This window comes from Leptodactylus fuscus, chromosome 6, assembly GCF_031893055.1.
Source record: "Leptodactylus fuscus isolate aLepFus1 chromosome 6, aLepFus1.hap2, whole genome shotgun sequence".
NCBI lineage: Eukaryota > Metazoa > Chordata > Amphibia > Anura > Leptodactylidae > Leptodactylus > Leptodactylus fuscus.
The window spans coordinates 104593814-104615818 of record NC_134270.1 but is presented as its reverse complement, the minus strand read 5'-3'; the positions used below and the strand labels follow the sequence as shown (position 1 = coordinate 104615818).

Genomic DNA, 22005 nt, shown 5'->3' with positions numbered 1-22005 from the left:
ACCAGTGCTGCATGCCTGGAACATACCTAACATGACAATCACTAGCTGAAGGGAAAATGCTCCACCTGGTGGAAGAATGAGGAAGAAAACCCAGTGGAACAATGAATAAATACTGGTATACCATATTTATATAAGAAGTGACAGTAAAAATTTCCTTCCTCATAAGATGGTCGGTGCAAAGTAAAAATATTTATATTAAAAAAAAATAATAATTCAAAATTAGCAATACCCTCACAGTATGGGGAAACGCCCTGCATTCCAAGCCACTAATTTCTTTACAGGTAGGTAAATCTTTGGTAGAGTTGTACTTTAATGTGTGTTAATACTAGGATGCAAAACTTACCAATGACCTCTCAAAACTCCATCACAAGACAATAAAAACGCACAAGTTTCATAAAAAGATCTGTATTGGTTATTACCACTTTACACATTAAGACAAAGAATGGGCAAGGAGAAGACCTTCTACCGATGTAACAAACAATACTTTACAGTTTTAGACAGCAAATGGGTAGCATAAAGCAGGCTGAAACAAAGCAGCAACTTTATATCACATGACCCATCTAAACTAGCCTAAACTATTTTTAGTACAGACGAGTCATCACTGTTGCTCCCACATGGTCACCAGCAGTAAAATACTGAGGACATTAGCAAATTAAAAAAACAAAAAATGCTGCTACAGGTAAGGTGTGAAAAAGTTCTTTACCCACCTCTACGCACATAACAGATCCCTGTGATCTGAATTTTCATAGAAAATCCAAAATTCATACAAAAATCACTGTCAATATAGGCCTACTTAGTTATCAATGTCCTTTACTCATTGCCTAGAAATAAAAATATGGGGTCAAACACTTCACCAATTGTGATGAAAAAAAACAAAAAAAAACACAATATAAAATATAATATACTGACAGTAGAGAGCAGCTAGACCGCTGTGGGGGCAGAGTTATATACAGCATTACTGACAGCAATTTAAAATGTGTTTTTTATTTTTGATGCCACTAAGGTGAGAATTTCTCCAAGTTTCTTCTGCCAGTTCTTGATGTCTTTAGATTCAGCACACCAAAGTTCTCCATGCCGTGGTTCGGCATTCTCACATCGCTTCCTGATCTCCTCCTGTTGCTCCTAATGTGAAGAAAATAAAATAAAAAAATAAGTATAAATATAAATGCCGGAGTCGAACAGCTATCCTCCATTTCATGAAAAATAAGTTCCTGCGCACAAGATAATCTGCAAGGACAGCAAACAGAAAAATGCCCTGCATAGCACTACTTAAAGAGAACAGGCATAGAACAATAGCTACTGTGAGACTGAATTACAAGGCACCAATGCAATCTATAATACCCTATATAAACCCTCCAATGACTCACCATAAAAATGGTCACAAAGTATAAACTTGTCCGCATCCAGAGGCACACATAAAAATGAATTCAGTGTGCATCTGCTACAAAGCAACAGCACCAAGTAATTCTAACTATACATTTTAACAATTGTTACTATGGTCAGAGCTTAAAGAGGACCATTCTTAAGATCTGGAATTTTATACATCTCTGCAAAGAAGCAAGTATATGCACCAATTCCAGAGATATCAGTACGCTGCCAGCGTCATCACTGGGCGCTAAGGAATAACTCCCTTCACAGTACAAGACTACACTTCATGAGGCCGTGCCTCACCTCCCAGCAATGACACTGAGCTGTGAGGTCAGCCCCTCTGACAGTGCAGTGATACGGATAACCAAATCTAACAGAACCTTTATCTCTGGAACTGGGGCATGTATCTGTAAAACAAGTGCCCTGAATTCAGCACACAAAGGGTACTGTGGTAAGCAACGCCTCTACATCTAAGACATGATTCACATGCAGTGTATTGCATCAGTGTTCCCAGTCCCAACCAGGAGCAGAGAGTACACAGAGATAAGGACTAGTTGTAATTTTTATTGGCACCACCTTAGGGTTACATTCACATCTGCATGGGAGTGTCCTTTCAAGGGAATTTGGGAAAAAACAGCAATTTTTTTTTTTTACATACACACATCAGCCTAAACGTGAAAACTTTATTCTATTGGTCGCTATTACAGGGATACCAAAGGATATTTTTGTATTTATTTATAAAAATAAAAACAAACACGTAATCTGCTTTAATTGGTTCCTCTTTTAATCGTCCTTACAAATGTAACAGCGATTTCCCAAACTAATTGTTTAAAGGACCAGTTATGAAGTGGATTGTAAAGGTCTATATATTACCCACCACTTACTGTACATTACATACTCAAGTATAAGCCGACTATTTCAGCACAGTTTTTATGCTGAAAAAGCTACCTCGGCTTATACTCGAGTCAGGGTCCTGCAAGGACCTGCATAAATTAAACAAAGGGGGAGGGCCTTTAGTGCTACAGTAATGCTATAGGACACTCCCCCTTCTCTAGCAAGAGACATGAAAGTCCGGGAGGCCCCTGCAGCTGCCCTGCATCGAGGAGAGGAAGCTAAAATAAAGTGAAAGTAAAACACACAGGTATCTGCTGGGTTACAATTCCTATTAATGTCAGGCATTTGGTGTTATTAATTTAGTTTCAGTAACTCCATGTGCCTCACCTTAATAGCAGTTAACCCCATCATGTCCCTCATATTAACCTCTGTGTGCCCCATATAAGGGTTACTAATATGTGAGACACTTGGGGGTACTAATAAAGGACATTAATTATGAAGATACCTAATTATTATCTCCATATGTCCCACATATCAGTAACTCTTATGTGAGGCACACAGGGGTTAATGTGAGGGACTTGATGGGGTTAACTGCTATTACTATGAGGCACATGGAGTTATTAAGCTCTAATGCATACGACCAGACTTTTTATCTGCAATGGTGGATAAAATTATGGACCATTATGTTTCAATGGGCCCGTACACATAGATGCCATTGCTTTTGAGGCTGTGTCCAAATTGAAGAGCTGCAACTTATGACTAGGCTTATACTCGAGTCAATAAGTTTTCCCAATTTTTTGTGGTAAAATTAGGGATCTCGGCTTATATTCGGGTCGACTTATACTCGAGTATATACGGTATATCACCAAGTCTCAAAAATGCACCTGTCAATTCAAAACGGCATTTAGGAAAATGTGTTAACCCTTTAGGCATTTCAAGGAAATTAGAACAATACGGAGAAGAAAATTAGACATTTAGTCATAAAATTAATACATTCACAAGCAGTTAAAGAAGAAAATGCATCTGACAATTTGTAATGCAATTTCTTCCGAGGACAGAAATACCCCTCATGTGGGTGTAAACTGATGTTAGAAGTGAAGGAGCGACACTGGGAGTTTGAAAAATAGATTATACTGGAATAAATGTTCAAGTGCCATGTCGCATTTGCAGAGCCCCTAAAGTACCAAAACAATGGAAACCCCGAAAAAGTGACTCCAATTAGGAAACTACACCCCTCATAGAATTTTTCTAGGGGTATAGTGAGCATTTATCAAATGGGTAACTGTTATTTTATTAACATTGGGACAATTTAGCCCTAAATTTTCATTGTCACAAAAGGATAACTGAGAAAAAGCTTCCCAAAGTTCTAATAAAGGAAGGAGCTTTTGGAGTTTAGATTTAGAGTGACTTTCTGGACGCCATGTTGTTTTTGCAGAGCCCTTGAGGTGTCATTAAATTGGAATTCCCCAGGAAGAGACTCCATTTTGTAGGGGTTATTTTAGGATCTCTGCAAACGCAACATGACATCCAAAAACCAGCAATCTAAATCAGAGGAATGGGACACACTGCCTAAGGTTAACCTAGCAGTTGCCAAACTAGCTATGAAGTTTATCTTTCCTGCTGAAGAATCTTTTCCAATGGGTCTTTCAATAGCAAAGCAGATTCCTTTATCAGGAATATTTTTCATGTTTGCAAATCTTCTTGGGCTTTTGTCGCTGCGGCCAGAGCCCTTAGGGCCTGGTTAAGCCAGCTATCCAGAGACATTGCAGATGGTTTGTTCAGAAATTCTCTCCTTCAAGTGCTTAAATATGTAGCGCATTTTCTTATGTGACTCCAAAATAGATGCCCTTAAGCATTTTCTGCGGCAAGTCTGGTAACCATCAATTGTTCCAGAAGGGCCCTATGGTTGAAGCTGTGGTCAGACGATATAACAGCCAAGCTAAATTTCTGTTCATTGCCATTCCAGCCTAGTGGCTTACTTGGCTCCCAGTTAGTCAATCCTAAAGCTTCAGCCATCTTCGGTGTGGGCTGGGGGAGTAGTATACCAGCCAGGGACAGAAAAAGACTTGACAGGCTGATAAAGGAGCCTCCTTACCAAGACCCTTTAAGCCAAAGTTCAGGAGATCTACTAAGAATATAAAAATACAGACCTTCAGAGGCAGGTTCAAGTGGAGAAATTCAAAAGCTCATATAATAAGAAAGCATCAGGGTTCCAGAAAAATTAACCCCGACGCTGGATGTCTTCCAGTGGGATAAAGACTCATTCTCTTCAGTCACGTTTGGGCAGAATCATCACCAGACGCCTAGGTCTCTTCTCTTGTACAGAGGGGTTATATGATTGAGCTCAAGTCCCTATTTCCGGAAAACTTTGATCTAAATGTGCCTTTAAATCTGTAAATATCTCATTCAGGAATATGCACCCAAAGGAGCTTTAGAAAAAGTTCCAGTAGAGGAACAAAAGGCAGAAAAATTAAAAATGGAAACAATAAAACTGCCCTAGCTATGATCTCCCAAGGAAACTTCATGGCCACTATAGACTTACGGCATGCCTATCTTCATATCCAATTTTCAAGAATCACGGAGATAAAATTGATTTACAAAAAAAAAAAAAAAAAAAAAAAAAAATCACAGAAAACTCCTCAGAGTTGGAATTTTTCAGAGGAGACAAGTCAATGACTTGCAGTTCACCTGTTACCCTTTCAGCATTAGCTCTGCCCCAAGAGTTTTTACAAAAGTGGTAGTGATCCTGACTAGAGATGAGCGAGTACTGTTCGGATCAGTCGATCCGAACAGCACGCACGCATTGAAATGAATGGAAGCACCTGGTACTTCCGCTTTGACGCCGGCCGGCCGCTTAACCCCCTGCGTGCCGGCTACGTCCATTCATTTCAATGCGTGCGTGCTGTTCGGATCGCTCATCTCTAATCCTGACAGCAGGCTAGTAGGGATAGTATCATCCCATATCTAAATACCTGCCTCCCGATATGGCCTTCCGAACAGATTCTCCTGAAACCACTGGATATAACTCTACATTTCTTAAGACTGCATGAGTTTCTAGTAAATTACAAGAAGTCTTCCCTCCAACTGGCAATTCGAACAAAGTTTCTGGGTTCCTTCATATATACTGCTAAGAAGTTTCATTACCAACATTAACAAAGGAGAAGAGTACTAATCAGACATCCAAAAAAATTACAATTCGCTGAGAAATGATTGTTTTGGGGACACCAGCATCCACGAAAGAGGCAGTACTATATGCAAAAGCCCATATCAGGATGTTCCAGCATCAAATTCTATCCTATTGGTCCCGTCTACCGAAATCTCCAAATCCTCTTGGCTTCATCATCACTCAATTCCGTCCAAGGTGATGGTAGTGGACTTCAGTAAGCAGAGAAGTGCTCCGATTCTGGTGGAGATCCAAGGGACAGGCATTGAGATAGTCAAGACCTATAAGTACTTGGGGGTGCTCCTGAATAATAAACTGGACTAGGCTGATTACCTGGATGTGCTGCACAGAAAGGGTCACAGTAGGCTCTACCTGCTCAGGAGGCTGAAGGCCTTTGGAGTCTAGGGGGCACTTCTTAGGGCCTTTTTCAACTCTGTGTTTGCTTCAGCCATCTTCTTTGATGTGTGCTGGGGGAGTAGCATGCCAGCCAGGGACAGAAATAGACTTGATAGGTTGATTAAAAGGGCTCTGTCCTGGGGAGCCACCTCGACCCAGTACAGGTGGTGAGTGACAGAAGGATACTGTCCATGGTTAACTCCATGCTGGAGAATAAATCCCACCCCATGTATGAGACCTTGACGGCACTTGGCAGCACTGTCAGTGACCGACTGCTTCAACCCAAGAGTGAGAAGAAGCGCTATCAGATGTTCTTAATCCTAATCGCGGTCAGGCTGTATAATCTAAAATCAGGTCAAGCGAAGAGCAGTTCGCACAGAGAGCTAAATGATCCTGAAGTCTTCTATTCCTTTTTCTTTAGCTGCTATGTCTCCTATTATTTTTCTCCCATCTGCTATTCTCAGCTTATGTGTGTCTCCTTCTGTAATATATTACTATTATCCTGTATCTGTATTATCATGCTGCTTTAACACACTGAAATTTCCCCATGGTGGGACTATTAAAGGATTAGTTTATCTTAATTTGGAGGCCAGGAATCCGCAAGGGATTTTATCCTGGCCTTTATCACCATTCCAGAAGTTCTCATATCGGAAGCCTCAAATTAGGGCTGGGTTGCCCATGTATGAATTCAATGGGTGATTATCATGGATCATTATTCTGAGGTTGGGTCTTCACCAGATAGACTGTCTGACAACAAGGCAGAATTCTTAACTGCCTCTCTTCGGTTCTCTTAACAAAGAAGATCATCCACTAACGTTAGACAACCTGTCCTTCAGTTGGGAAGAAAAATTCCTCTATACATTTCCTCCACTTCCCTTAATTGCCCAAGGGCTTACCAAAGATCCAGATAAAGAAGACAAGTGTAATAGCCATAATGCCTTTTTGGCCCAGGAGGGCATTTTTCCCTCTACTACTAAACCTAGCAGGAGGAGAATTTTGGACACTTCCAATCTGGAGGATCATCTGATACAGAACCATCTCTGGCATACAGACTTTTCACAGTATAGAGTTGAGAGGAGGAGCATAAAAGAAGTGGGATTTTCAGACCGTATTATTAATATTATTGTGTCCTCTAGAAAACCAACCACTATTACAACATACAATAGAATGTGGAACATTTATGCATCCTGGTGTTCCTCTTTCATTCATTCTCCTGGCTCAGTCCCAGGGTTTCTTCAGGAGGCTCTAGACAAAGTCCTCAGATGTAACACCCTAGGAGTTCGCTTTACAGCGATTAAGTCCTTCTTGGAGGGTCGTTTCTCAAGTGATATCAGGATCAAGAGGTTTTTTCCAAGCCGTCAAAAAAAGATTAGGTCTTCATCTCATCCACGTTCTCCATCCTGGGATTTATGTCTAGTTCTCAAGTGGTTGGTTAAACATCATTTAGAACCAATACAGGAGGTATCTTTACAGATGCTTTCTTGGAAGACATTGTTTCTGGTCACAATGGCACCTGCACGAAGAGTCAGTGGGATCCAGGCTCTAGCCATCTGAGAACCACATTTCTATAACCTGATGAACTTTTTGGTTCTCAGAACAATGCCAGGATTCCTGCCTAAAATACCCACAAAATTCACTATTGAACAAGAAATATTTCTTCCAGTACTAACCTATTTAGATCATCTGGAAGTTGTTGACAGTATCCATTTGCTGGATGTGAAAAAAATCAGTTTTAAATTATCTAGATGGAGTACAGGAATTTAGACAATCAAACTTTTTCCTTCAATATCAAAACCCAAACAAGGGCAAGAAGGCCTCTAAATCCATGTTAGTAAGATGGATCAGAAACATAATATCCCAATTCTACTAACTAGATGATTACGGGTTAGTTCACACGCAAATACGCGTGTGCATATTCTGTCGCAACGGGATGCCAGTGCAGTGCACAGCATCCCGTTGCGACTTTCCGCTCCGGATTAGGGACAAATGAATTGTCCTAGTCCGAAGGGGGCTGTTGCGAGGCAGGCATGCCGCTAGCGGAAAAAAGAACGCTAGCGGTCTACATAGACCACCATTGTGAGAGGGTGGATTATGACGTGGATTCCGTGCCAAAATCAGCCCCCTCTTGTTCCGTGTGAACTAGCCCTAACAATCTCCTCTACAAATGACAGCCCATTCGACAAGATCTACTTCTTGGGCAGAATTTGCTAAAGTTCCATTAGACCAGATCTGCAAGGCCGCAATCTGGTCGACTCCAGACACATTTATTAATCATTATCGCCTGGATGTCTTTGCAGCGGTAAAGCTCAACCTTCAGAAGGCGCTATCCAGTGCTGCTTCAGAAAATTCCCCACACTAAAGGCTTTATATTGCTTTCCAAATCCCTCTAGTGCTGCCTGAAGGACATACAGGAATGTGAAAATTTGCTTACCAAAATTTCTGCTTCCTGTAAGTCAAAGGCAGCACAAGTCCCCCCCCCCCCCCCCAACACACACACTATTAAAAACCACTCTTATTTTAAAGCAATAGGCATTTGTCTCTGAGGGTCTTTAATAGTGGGTTAACATGTCATTAATTGTCTAATTGCTTATCATTATCTGTACAATAAGGGGGTCACAATAAACAACCCTTTCATAGAACATTTATATCCCATGTACTTTCTTTGAGCCTTACCCCGACAAAGTCAATACGGCGAAACGTGCGTCGTGGCGCATGTATATATGGTAAGACACCTACACCTTGACAGTGACATTTAGAACATGTATGCTTTAGGGGCATTTTTCAATTATACATTTTCATTTATTCACTTGTGACACATTTTTTTTCACTGGTATCTTGTACGATCAACCTTTGGTCTTTATAATTTATGATATGCAGATATTTATGTTGTCAGTTTCATTATTATATTTTTTTTTTAATATATTTTGCCTCTCTGTTACAGCATTTATTATCCGTTGTCTGGTATTCTTACAAGTGTTTGTGAATTCACTTTTCATATCTTGTGTATAAATGTACTTTGAATATTTTTTATGATTATGAGAGTCTACAGGAAGTTTTGTTTGGACTGAACCGAAACAGCAATTATCCTCTGGAGTCTCTTCAGAGCACAGAGTTTAAGCGGAGGGTCATAGAAGGTGAGCAAACATAAAAAAAACCTGTGTTACCTCCCCCTGAGCTCCAGCGCTGGCCCTTATCCTCATCATGATGATGACATAAGAGACCACTGAAGCACACTCACACGTTTCAATAGTCCATGACTTCATTCGAAAAACTGCAAGAGCACAGGGGTAGGAGAGTACGTTTTTGTTTTTAATGTCTGTTCACCTCTCATAGACCTCCAATAATTATAATAGTCAATAGTATAATTAATAACATAATTAGCTATGATATTAACTTTTTCTAAAATAATAATAGCAACTCCATTTCAGACATATATGTCCGAACTGAAACTGCACGTAGAAGCTCGCAAATACTGTAACAACCAAGCTGAAATAACCAATATGCAAAAAAAGCAGGCGCCAGTCGCTTTCAGTTATTTTTGATGTGCTGCCCAGCTCTAATTCTCGTCCTCCCTACTATACCCTAAATGTACAGCAAGGTGTGGGAACAGATTAAGAAAAAGAACAATGTCTGAACAAAGCTCTCACCTCTGCTCCATGTTGTAGCTCAAATTTGTAGAAAGTTGCCCAGGCATCACCAAGATCAGAATCAATCTTCACAGTGCGGTGGAACCAGTCCCGGGCCTTAGAAATTTTCCGTTCACTCCAGAACAATCTGAAAGTAAGAATGCGAGAACAGAGATAACCACATGTAGCATAAAAGTTCAAGGGTATATCAACATCCCTCAATGAGCTTTGACAGAAAGTAGCAACAAAGAGTAGCTATTGATCTGCCACCCTTTCAGCGACAAATTAAAATAATCACAGGGCATACGAAAAGCTGAACCTCCTTCCTTGTCATCCATGACCACACAATATTTTCTGAATATTTTTCATCTTGCCTTTCAAAACCTTTTAATTTTTGTATCTATGCCGCAAGCTGGGGGTCTTATGTTTTTGTGGGGTACATTGTAATTTCTAAACATTGTCCCAGTGGGATTCAGTTTTATTTATTTCACTGAGGGAAGGAAAGCAAACCACCTTCTCGCCTTGTTTTTTTTCTCTATATGTTGTTCTCTACTGACCTACAATAAGTCGATATACCCTGTATTTGTAGTATGTTGTGAGATTATACAGATACCAAATAAGTGAGATAAGTGAGGGTTATTTTTGAATAAAATGTATTTGGAAAGTCACTCCACTTTCTAAGACACTTTCTCTTACTGGAGACAAATTTTGTGACTTTCAGCCCACTTCAAAAAGCAGATTAGGCTACCCAAAGTACAAAATATGGTGACTTTTTTAACCAAATGAACTCAAAAAGTCACACAACCCTATCCTGCAACATTTTGAATTCAGAAATCTGGACTGCAGGGCATGACAAATTCCCTCCATTGTGTTTGACAGCTTGGTGTGCACTTACTTGGCAACTGCTAGCAGCACATGTGGATCATGCTCGCATTTCTTAAGAGCATCCACACTCTTAGTCTTTCGCTGTGGTCTGGCCTCTAGGAATATTGCTTCTGCCCACAGAATACCTGAAAAGAAACAGGACAAATATCTTAAAATGTTAGGGATAATAACAAAAACATTACAGAAATTATTAGTCAAAACAAGGAATAAGGACAGTGCTGAAGAAAAATCTGAAAATCATGGAAGCAATAACATGGTACCCAAAGAGTCATGATCTAATTGACAGGGATTATATGAAGAGACAAAAGGACTGGAGTGAATGTATATCCACAGAAGATCTATGGTTAGTTTTCCAAGATGTTTGGAGCAACCTCCTTGTCATGTTTCTTCAAAACCTATTTAGAAGTGTACCTAGGAGAACTGTTACTATATTCCAAAACATACATCACATGAAATATTGATGTAATGTAGATTTCTGTTTTGTTCACTCCTTTAACCATAAACTATTAGCCCATCTAATTTTGAAAGCATTCTTAGTTTGCAATATTTATTTTTTCTTTTACACCTCAATTAAACACACACACACACACACACACACATACACACACACACACACACACACACACTACTTTCAGTGAATGTTTGAGAGACATTAACTAGTTTCCACCCTGCAGATCTGAGGCTAATGAAAACAGAAATAAGTCCTAGTAAAAATTCAAAATATAAGTCAAACATCGGCCTTAAAAATGTTCTCTTTCTGTAGTATACAGAATATACTATTGATTTATGCAAAGTCTGCGAAAGACAAGAAGGTATGCTTTAGTTATGAAATGTGCATGCCAGAGCAAACGAGAATCGGGAGGTCAAAGGAACTGCCCAAGGAGCAGTTATGTTTTTTTTAAAAGGGTTACACAAGAAGTCTCCCTTACTACCATACGGTATGCAGGATTTTCCCACTAAATAATTTCATTACACAAATGTATCCACTTCATCCTTTGTGTATTTGTGCAGGATGGAAGGAAGTTTTTGCTTCTCTTCCATTTTTGTAAATACAACATTACACAGGACTTGATATCACAACGCTCACCTGAATTAGGACATTCCTGCAAAGCCTTTGCCATAAGGGTATTTGCAATATTTTTCAAACCAGCTCTGAATTCTAGCCGCACAGACTCCAACCTGCATTTAAAAAAAAAAAAAAAAAAAAGTCATCCGACAGAAGCCGATACAATACAATACCTCCAATGGGGTCTAACGTTTCAGACAACCTAATCTTATTTAATAGAGAATGTGATTCTAGAACAAAGTGTAAAGTACTTTAACTAAAATTTTGGCTGCTTTCTGCCTAAAAAACCTCTGAAGTTCCTACTACTAGGTGCCTCACTTTTAGCTAATTTGCAGTTCATTCACTGTTACTAGAGACGTCCCATCCATAGATACATTAAAAAAAGCAATGCAGATTCTCAGTGAGTTTATAGAGGAGGGACTGATCTCTTCTGTGTGCACTGGACTGATCTTTCTGCACATCTCACAGTTTATAATGTAAGAAAAGTCTTTTATGTCCCACTTCTTGCTGCTTGTACATTTACAGATGGGCTGTTCACAGACAGCAAATAACTTTCCTGGTTGTGCTCATAGACTACTTTGTACTGTGTCAGACATCTTTTTTACTTGTATTATGCCTGCATGTATTTGCAGTTCAGTGTTTCTGCATCTCCTACATTAACTCACTTAGGCTTTTTTCAGCTATAAGTTTACCACAGTTATGCTTGACAGAACAATGTGTAAACAAACCAGCAGCAGTTATAATAGATATAAAGAGCAGTTTACTCCCTTGTAAACACCCCTCGCCTCAGAGACAAAGGTAAAATATGCTGTAGCCATAATGGAGTGATTAGCAGCAGAAAAACGAATAGATCAGGTATGAAGGATTATTCAGTTATAGAACAGACTGCCCATCAAGCCCCTGCAGAGATTTCAACTTTTCATAAAAACTCAGGTACCCTTTCATACAATATGCAACAACATACTTGTAACAGAAATATTCATAAATCTGGCTTTTACATACTTCACAATGTTTCAAGGAAATTTATCAGAAATAAATCTGGACCCTGCTTTTTCACCATTTCAAATATCTCTTATGTTACAGGCTGGAGGCAGTTTCGTAATGACTTTCATATTTCATACTACAGTTGTTTATTTGTCGCTATAGTCCATCCAAGAAACTAGACAACAGACCAACAACTGTAGTATGAAAGTAATTGCAGCTTTCATCATAGTATAGATGCAGTCCACTTTAGAACTTAGTAACACAGCAATCTTTTTCTCATTTTTCATTACCAAATTCAAAAGACCTAACCATTATCTTTCACCAACATAGTTATGAGGGCTAGTGTTCCATAAAACTTTTTTTTTTTTTTTAAAGACACCATTTTGTGGTGCCTAAAATGCATTTTTTACCTTTTATTAACCCTTTCTGGTGGGGGACAGAAAACAAAAGCAATTCCATTAATTTTGTGGTTTGTTTTCACTTGACTAAAGTAAAAATAACACTAAATTTATTAGGTGGGCATTAAGGATTATAGCAATGCCAATTTTATGATTTTCCTTTTTTGTATTTTTTTATTTTTATTTATCTATCAACCAGGCTTCTTTTATTGTGAGGAAACTTGATCTCAATTTTCTTTTTTGTATTCTACTTAAATATAACACAGGATGAAAATAGAGTACAATTAAAGGAATGAAAGCATCAAGAGATAGATGCAATAAGTAAAAATATAGCAGGTGGGACAATGGTATTGCTGTTTATATAGCAAAAACTCTCGTAATTGAATGCTCAGCTCAAAGTTTATTTTTAAATTGGAAAAAAAGAATCTTCAGCTTTTGGTCTTGACAGCAAGTATTTAGAATATGGAGGGTTGTGCCATGAGGCCAAGTTGGGACCCACAAGGTCTGATCCACCACATCTAAAGGATTAACTGAGTGGGAATCTGGATGGCAGTTACTGTAGGGCTTCCACTGTGACCGTATGTGTGTATGGGTTGTGTGGCTAAAAAAGGACATAAAAGCATTTTAAGTAGTTAAAGTTAATGAGTGCTAAAGGTAGACAAGAAGGACAACCCACCATAACTCAGGAACCTTAGGGTTTTTCAAACGTGACTTTTCCAGAATCGCTCGTGCCCTTGTCAACTGCCCCACATTTTCCTCCAGCCTAGAAAGCAATAGCCAAAGGGGGACCGAATGCGGGCATTTCTTCAGCTAAAATAAAGAAAGACACATAATAATATACTAGAAAAAATACTATCAATATAAATCATTACAGAAAATATACATCATAAATAAAAGAAGGACTTCTACAGGGATAAAATGGTAAAACGAGTAATCAGGGCTGTGAAGTTGTATATTTTTCACAGCCCAACTCTGACTCCTTCATAAATAGCTGACAGTCGGCCTCAGACTGCTCAGTCCTGAGAGTAATGACTACAAGAACATACACAGGACCTTACCCCTAGGTTATATGCTTCTCTGGCTTTTTCAATCTGTTGCCGTTGTTCCTCAATCTGGCCCTGCATCATCCACAGTTTGGGAAAATCTTCATAGTGGCTCAGGGCCTCCTCACACAGCTCTAGAGCAGCTTCAATGTTTCCTAACACCCACTCCAGCTTCACAGATTTCATGAACACCTGCAAAGTTATAGTAAAAATAACATGGCTTTAAACAGAAAGGATACATTCATACCCCAGGCAATTGTTGGGAAGAGTCACTTACCCTAGCAGTTGCAGCACTACTCCTAGCCTTCGCTAGCAGTCTTCGCGCTCTTTCATACTCATTATTTTCAGATTCCAACTTGACGGCTGCCAACCATATCTCTTCACTGTTGGGGTTAGCCTGAGTTGAAGAAATGGAAATATAAATAATATGCCACTTTAAAAGAAGATGCAGACATTCAACAAATATGATTTAAAGGGGTTTTCCAGGCAAAAAAAAAGTTTTATTAAAAAACGTCTATTAGTGCTTATAATGGGTTAATAAATGCACCCATATACCTAAATTTGTGTTTTGTGTGATTTCTGGGGGCTGCTGGTATCTCTGCCTCTGTTTAGATGCTCTGCTTCCTGTTCTCTAATTTCTTCACTAACCCTGTCAGCTTTCTCCCTCCTCCTTCTCTCCATAACTATCCCACCCTTTCCTATCTCAGCCCAAACCCCGACCCATAGTATTTACTTATATATATAATCCATGCTTCCAGCAAGACAGCCCCTCTGTACTGCTCCTGTACTCCTCCTCCTCAACAACGACAAGACACCTCTACAGCGCATGCGTGGAAGCACAGTAGAGGTGAAATACAGGTGGCAGCACGCAGTGTAGAAGAACGCACACTGCACAGACAGCAGGAGGAAGAGCCGTCTTGCCGGAAGAAGCCATGGGTGGTAAATGGGGAAACGGATCATCACCGGATAATCAGAAAATGACCCTGGGGAGGTCACATGACCACCCCAGGGATATGGGTAACTATACACTTTTGATAATCAATGTCATTTAGAAAGTAGGAGGGAGTTCACAGTAGTGCAGGGATTTTAGGCTATCCCAGACAACCTCTTTAAGAAAAGATAATAGTTTTTACAAATACCAACCTGGAAAGCAAGCGCAAGGATACTCCTAGCAGCTGGCACATCACCTGCTAGCCACTTGGACTTCGCACCCATCAACCATAAAACTTCAGCTTTAGGACAATGAGCAACAGCTCTCTGCAGCAGGGTCTCCAGAGACTCCCTGAAGAAATGGTAAATGTGCCATTCAGAACAGAAGTTTTATCACAGCAGCAAGACTAAACTAAAAGTTTCAATTATTATATAGTGGTTTCCAAACTTAAATCACAATACACTACATCCCAGATTTGAATGCACTATTCTGATAGTGGCTAATGGAAAAAGTTTGCAAGTTTCCTGACAAATACAGCTGCCCTAGCAGGACAACATATGCAGATATGCTAAGATTTTTGAACAGTTTAAAACACTAGAGCATACCTTGTACCATGGTTCTTTTCAAAATAGGCTGCTCGAAGCCACACACTTTTCTTGCTGGGGAAAACCTGAAGGGCATGTGCATAGATGGCTCGTGCACACTCCAGGGCGCCATGTGACACACACTGCGGAACAAAAAGCAATGAGAATAATATAAGTAGTAATACTGTGTTCACAGAAATTGTATCAGAATCATTTTTATCTAAAACTCACACTATCAGCATCTTCCATCCATGTGTGCTTCCGGTCCTCCTCTTCTATGCCAATACCAATGACTGCTCTCACTACTGCCTGACATGTTACCACACTGCCAGCTTTATCACACTCTTCTGCATCCTATAGTTCAACAAAAAAAATTATACTGGTGATACCATAGGAAAAAGACAGATTGGCCATTGATTGGCAGCAGTAATCCAAATATGTCGGTCACAGGCTGTATTTACATTGACATTTTTAACAATCCCTTAACAGAGCCATATAATGCAGTGGATTTCAACCTGTGGGTGGTAACCCCTTCAAAGGGGTCGCCTAAGACCATTGGAAAACACATATTTCTGATGGTCTTAGGAACAGAGACATCACTCCTCAATCTGTCACCAGGCAGGTCCGCCTACACGCAGATACGCCCACATATGAGTACTCTACGTGATGACATCGCACCAACCCCATCACATACACCCTGTATACAGGTGTGACAGGGTTGGCGCCATAATGTACGTATGCGGACCAGTCACATGTGTAGAGAGCAGCTATTGTGTTTAAAGCAGCTACTCTGTTAAAAGCAACTACAGTTTTGAAAGCAGCAATACTGGAGGTAAAAAAAAATTAAAATTATAGTTGGGGTCACAACAACATGAGGAACTGTATTAAAGGTGTGTGGCATTAGTAAGGTTGAGAACCACTGATTTAATGAATTTACTAAAAACTTATACAAACTAATGCAAATAACATTGGCGTATATATAATAATATTATTATTATATTTATTTTATATAAAAATATCCAGTGTCTTTTAAGTCAGACCCAAAAGCATGCTACACACAGTGGCACAGATATAGACACTGTGTGTCTATGTGTGTATGCTATAAAACAGACTGCAAAGGATGCATTTTTTATTTTGTTAACATTGAAGTCTGTAACTGATGACAAAAGTCAGTATGTTTCGAACTTTCACCCTAAAATATTCACTGGAAATCTCAAGGAAAAAAAAAAAAAAAAAATATTAGGAGCATCTCCTAACCTGTATCCACTGTTCGCGATTAATCTCTACTCCATTGGCTCTCAGAGAGGTTATAGCTCTGTCTACAATCTTCTCTACCATCTGAGTGTTTCCATTGGCTTCTTCCAACTTGGCAGCAGTAATCCAAATATGTCGGTCAGTGGGAATATTTTCACGTGCCTTATTCAAGACCTTGCGGGCATTCTCATAAGTCTCGAGCCTGGCAAGGGCTAGCCACAGCTGAAGGGTACAAATGTATTGTTTAAAAAAGGTTGCAAAATTTTATAGAGCTATGATCTCAGGCAAATCAACTCTCAAACTATAATAAGGACAGATCAGGACATATAAATCAAAAGATACTGCAGCAGTTAATTGGACTCCTACTTCAGTCTTAGTTTCTATACTACAGAGTAACTTACCTCCACACTGGTGGGGCAGCACTCTACAGCACGGCTCAACATGATACGAGCATCTTCTGGTTCTTCCAGTTCCACAGCAGCTTTCCACAGACGCACAGAATTCGGAACGTGCTCTAGAGCTGCAGGTACGAAAACAGTAGGGACATTGAGTAACCTACAAATATACATTTTCATTTCTCAAAATGTAAAGCCAAGTCCCTAGTTCAGAAATGTCTTTTGTCACATCTGAAAGCCACTGCAGTTCATGCAGCTTCCAAGTGCAATAAAATTGAACCTTTATTGTATACATATTAGTAAGCTAATATTATATTTCACCCAAAAAAATACAAAAAAACTTGAAGCATGAAAATAGTTATCATTTTAACAAATTAAATGGACGGTCTAAGAAAGTAACCAAGTTGCACTACTCACCCTTCCGTAACACGCGTTTTTTGGCTCGAAGATCAGTTTCCAACTCTGCAGCTCGGATGTAAATCCGGACAGACTGTGGGAGGTGGCAAATGGCTTGAGCCACCACAGCTTTTGCTGTGTCTCCAGGCTGTAGCCGAGCAGCCTCCAACCAGACATCCTCACTCTACAGAAAAAAAAAAACAACAAACATTAAACCTTTATTCATATCATATAAGATGATGGCATATTAAAAGGATATGCCTTTATTTTATGATTGGGAGATAGTTTTCAACATAGTGGAGGTCATCAAGTTTTCTTGGACAGGGGGGGGCTCTCTACCATCAGCTGTACAGGGAAGTGCAGCACAGCTCTATTGAAGTAAATAAGGCCAACTGCAGTTTCAGAAAAGCAGGTTGTTGAAAGCACTACTGTGCAGAGAAAACAGTAAATGGGATGCTGAGCTAAAACAGTACTTTCGACCCTTCACCATCTAGGGAGTGCAAGAGTTTGGACCCCTGATCATAACAAGATGGAATATCCTGGAGACAGACCATCACTTTATAAGATGGCAATACCCCTTTAAAGCTATTACATCGCATGTGACAATTACTATAATAAAGAAACAAGACGATTCAAAGCATTGGCTATTCAGATAACCTATTTGGGAATATGGAGAAAACAGTGCAAGGAGGTATTTGAATCCATAATCTAGGACAGTTGGCCAAAGAGCCATGAATCTGAAATAAATAGACACAATATTAAACTACATTTTCTCTATCCTACACATATGTATAATCATCTGAACAAAGTAGGTGCTCACCTTGGGACACATCTCTGTGCCTTTCATGATTAGGTTCCTGGCTACTTGCAGTTTGCCTGTAACTTCTTCCAGACGAGCAGAGGCAATCCAGGCTGGTGGATGGTGAGGGTTAGTCTCCCGTACAGACTTCAACAGCAGACGTGCTTTCTTAATATCACTGGTGAAATAAAGATCAAATCAGCCTGACATGTACCAAGACTAAATATATACAAGAATATTAAACCACAATTAAGAAAATTACTTGATGTCTCCCCCATGTGTTGGAATCATAGAGTTCAGGTCAGTCAGATAACCCTTAGGATCCACAACCGTCTGACCACTGACAGAGTCCGACACCTAAAAGCACAAAAATTACAGAGGTATTCTGATATTATAAAATGATGGCAAATCAGAGTTCCATTACATTTCTAGAATTCAGTAGCCAGCACACTTGTAATACTGAACATCCTTATAATTTTCCGTAATCAGTGGGGCTCCAGTCCACCAAGCTGTACAGGGAAAATAACTACATTCAAGTAAATGGAGCCAGGCTACGGTTTCCTACATAGTGGGTAGCCAGGGAAGCTTTGTAGGGGCACACAAACAAAAAAAACAAAACAAAGGCTGAATCAAAACTATGGAAGCTGGCAATATTTCATCAATTTATAAGATAAACCCAAATAAAATATCAATGTTGCCATCTGTAAATTCTCACCTACCATTCCCAATTACATTATTGCATGAGCCATTTTCATAATAATGTGCAATTTCCCTTTTTAGGATGAAACTTACCTGACTCAGCCTCATGTCCATCAGAGTGTTTCTGGCCTGACCAATCTTCCTCATGTCCAGATCTCCAGAACCAGGGGTCATTAGCCCAGGGGTCATTCCTCCTGGGTATGGAGTGTTTAGTCCTCCAGGGAAAGGAGTATTCAATCCTCCAAATTGCTAGAGACAAAATAAACTAAAAGTTCAGAGTTGTTGCAGGTAATGAGTCAAAATCATCTGCAAAAAGTATAAACTGTCACTCACCGTCTGCCGTGGATCAACAGATGTGTGATTCTCTCCAGTCTGTAAATGTTTAGCGAAGAAGCTGTCAGGGACTGGGGTCAATTTTTCATGGCGAGGATTTCTCTGCCGCTTGTTGCGGGCATCTCCAACCTCTGGGATGCTCAGCCATTCTTCCTCAGTCACTTCAGCTAGTTTCCTCTAGAAACACAATATAACAGACAAAGTCAATTTAAGCCCCATGTCTTAATTTCCTTTCCTGCTATAATGAGTTGTTCAGTTCCAAAAAAGGTCTTCAATTCTCCACTGATCCATGCTCAGTTGCACCAGACTGCCCTGCCCGTTCCAAACAAGGACCTAAAGGGGGTAGCTGGAAAGTCTGTACACGTTCAACAGTTTAATACCAGAGTAGGCTTTTTTTTTGTTGTTTTAGAGAAAACAGAAGAGAGTCAATTTCAAACAGTTGGATATGCTAGCTGCCTACTCTTACAATGTCACTCCCAAACTACACTACAAAGAATTCTCACTAGTGCGAATCGAAAAGAGGGAGGAACTTAAAAATTACCATCTGATACTATCAGACACCTATTTCTTGTCCTAGAAAGTGAAAGCATGAAAAATCTGGATACCAACAGTTGAGCTTCCACATACACTGACTGTTTTTAGCTCCAGGATTGCTTACTTTTAAATCAGAGAACTGCTGCTGGATTTTGGGCCTCTCCATACGGTACTTCTCAATTTCTTCTTTTTCTCTCTGCTCTCTGTTAACAAAAAATAATTGTAGTCATTAGCAAAGCCTTATTAGAGGGTTATTCTCATACCAGATGTTTACTACATATCCAACAGGGGGTGACAGAAATGTCTGATTGATACAGGTAACACCAGTTGGAAGGGGGAAATTGTTCTGGAGACAGTGTGAGGGGACACACATGCATCTATCACACACTTATAACAAAAGACAGCTGTGCCCCCAATGATTATCCAGTGCTGTGCTTCTTCAGCTAGAAAATATCACCATTTTAAATGAGAGAACAATTCAGGACAGTGCTACTAAAGGCTCTAGCCCAATCCTGATTGGCCGAGAGTGCCAAGTGTCCTCCCCAACTGATTTGATATTGATGACCTATGCTAAACAATTCAGTGTCCATGGATGCATATGGAATGGTGATGAGCTATAATCTGATTAGCACAGGGCTTGTGGTTACTTCACCTTCTTTCTTTTCTCCTCTCATCCATCCTCTTGTCTAGGGCAGCATAAATGGCATCAGCTTCCTCATCATCTTTCTCATAAGGGCCACTGGAGAACAAACTTCCAGCATAGCCATTAAACTGGAGATTAGAACACAATGAGGATTACTATAACAAGGTGGAGTAATAAACAACTTGAGCCTTATGAGAATTTCTGTGAAATGACAGACACCCTTTATCAGAGCAGCCTGGCATATACATGGCACGTTATAATCACCTCATCATAATTTGTGTCATTCAAATCTTCATCATCATCATCCGCTTGATTCTTCTTCATTTGATCGCCCACTGTCCTCTTCCCTGGTGGCGCATGGCGATCGTCCACTGGGTCATTAGCATCACGAGCTGGACCAATATCAGAACGTGTGGTAAAACCTGTAGCACTGAAAGGAGACCGAGAAATCAATTTTACTGCTGCCCCTCACCAGGCTCCCATGCCCCTCGCCACGGCCAGCGCCAGGTTCCGCTGCCCCTCACCACGGCCACTCGCCAAGTTCAGCTGCCCCTCGCCACAGCCTGCGCCAGGCACAGCTTCCCCTTGCCACAGCCTGCATGAGGCTCCACTGCCCCTCGTCACCGCCACTCGCCATGCTCCGCTGCCCTCTCGCCACGGCCACTCGCCATGCTCCGCTGCCCCTCGCCACGGCCACTCGCCATGCTCCGCTGCCCCTCGCCACGGCCACTCGCCAAGTTCAGCTGCCCCTCGCCACAGCCTGCGCCAGGCACAGCTTCCCCTTGCCACAGCCTGCATGAGGCTCCACTGCCCCTCGTCACCGCCACTCGCCATGCTCCGCTGCCCTCTCGCCACGGCCACTCGCCATGCTCCGCTGCCCCTCGCCACGGCCACTCGCCATGCTCCGCTGCCCCTCGCCACGGCCACTCGCCATGCTCCGCTGCCCCTTGCCACGTCCACTCGCCAAGCTCCGCTGCTCCTTGACACGGCCAGCTCCAGGCTCCTCAGCCCCTCGCCACGGCCAGTCCCCAAGCTTCTTAGCCCCTCACCACAGGCAGCACCAGGCTCCGCTGCCCCTCGCCACGGCCACTCGCCATGGCCACTCGCCATGCTCCGCTGCCCCTCGCCACGTCCACTCGCCAAGCTCCGCTGCTCCTTGACACGGCCAGTTCCAGGCTCCTCAGCCCCTCGCCACGGCCAGTCCCCAAGCTTCTTAGCCCCTCACCACAGGCAGCACCAGGCTCCGCTGCCCCTCGCCATGTCCAAAACACTACCCAACCAACTAGTCTATACAGCCCTGTCCCGACTACCCCTACCCACATCCATGTATTTCTTTATAGGAAAAAAAATATTACATATATATATATATATATATATATATATATATACATACATACATATCGCAGCTCTCCAGAAAAAGTCATCAGGCTCTAGCGCACATCTTACCCTCTGCCCAGACCAGGCACATATCCCAGTGGGGCTGGCATGCCCAGAAACGGCTTCTTCTTTTTGTTCATGGTGCCGGTGATGGAAGCGGTTAATCCTGACGCTCCGCCGGGGTTCCCAGCTCCTGAAGGCCCAGGGCCGCTTCCTGAGGACGAGGAGGCCGCCATGTTTCCACACTGAGAAGCGACACCACAACGTATCCCACAATGCACTGCGTCCTGCGTGTTT

The 22005-nt window shown here is 41.1% G+C and overlaps 1 protein-coding gene across 1 annotated transcript; it reads right to left on the bottom strand.

The window, feature by feature from the left end:
- Nucleotides 1-345: 345 nt before the first annotated feature.
- PRPF6 (pre-mRNA processing factor 6) lies at nucleotides 346-22002 on the bottom strand. The gene is made up of 21 exons (XM_075276971.1): nucleotides 21778-22002; nucleotides 20596-20761; nucleotides 20341-20459; nucleotides 19813-19891; nucleotides 19155-19331; nucleotides 18915-19070; nucleotides 18385-18479; nucleotides 18144-18300; nucleotides 17345-17507; nucleotides 16934-17052; nucleotides 16536-16754; nucleotides 15510-15632; nucleotides 15300-15421; nucleotides 14907-15045; nucleotides 14041-14160; nucleotides 13779-13955; nucleotides 13397-13530; nucleotides 11360-11451; nucleotides 10283-10397; nucleotides 9409-9535; nucleotides 346-1122 (listed from the first exon to the last, which is right to left on the bottom strand). The coding sequence occupies exons 1-21, from the start codon at nucleotides 21942-21944 to the stop codon at nucleotides 970-972; spliced, it is 2919 nt and encodes a 972-aa protein (XP_075133072.1). The 5' UTR covers nucleotides 21945-22002; the 3' UTR covers nucleotides 346-969.
- Between the last annotated feature and the right edge of the window lie 3 nt (nucleotides 22003-22005).

Coding starts and splice junctions, on each gene's coding strand:
- PRPF6 (XM_075276971.1), bottom strand. CDS start 21,944: ATGGCGGCCTCCTCGTCCTCAGGAAGCGGCCCTGGGCCTTCAGGAGCT. Junction 18,301..18,384: donor ACACATGGGGGAGACATCAA/GTAATTTTCTTA, acceptor TTATTTCACCAG/TGATATTAAGAAAGCACGTC. Junction 14,161..14,906: donor TCCTTGCGCTTGCTTTCCAG/GTTGGTATTTGT, acceptor TCTTCAACTCAG/GCTAACCCCAACAGTGAAGA.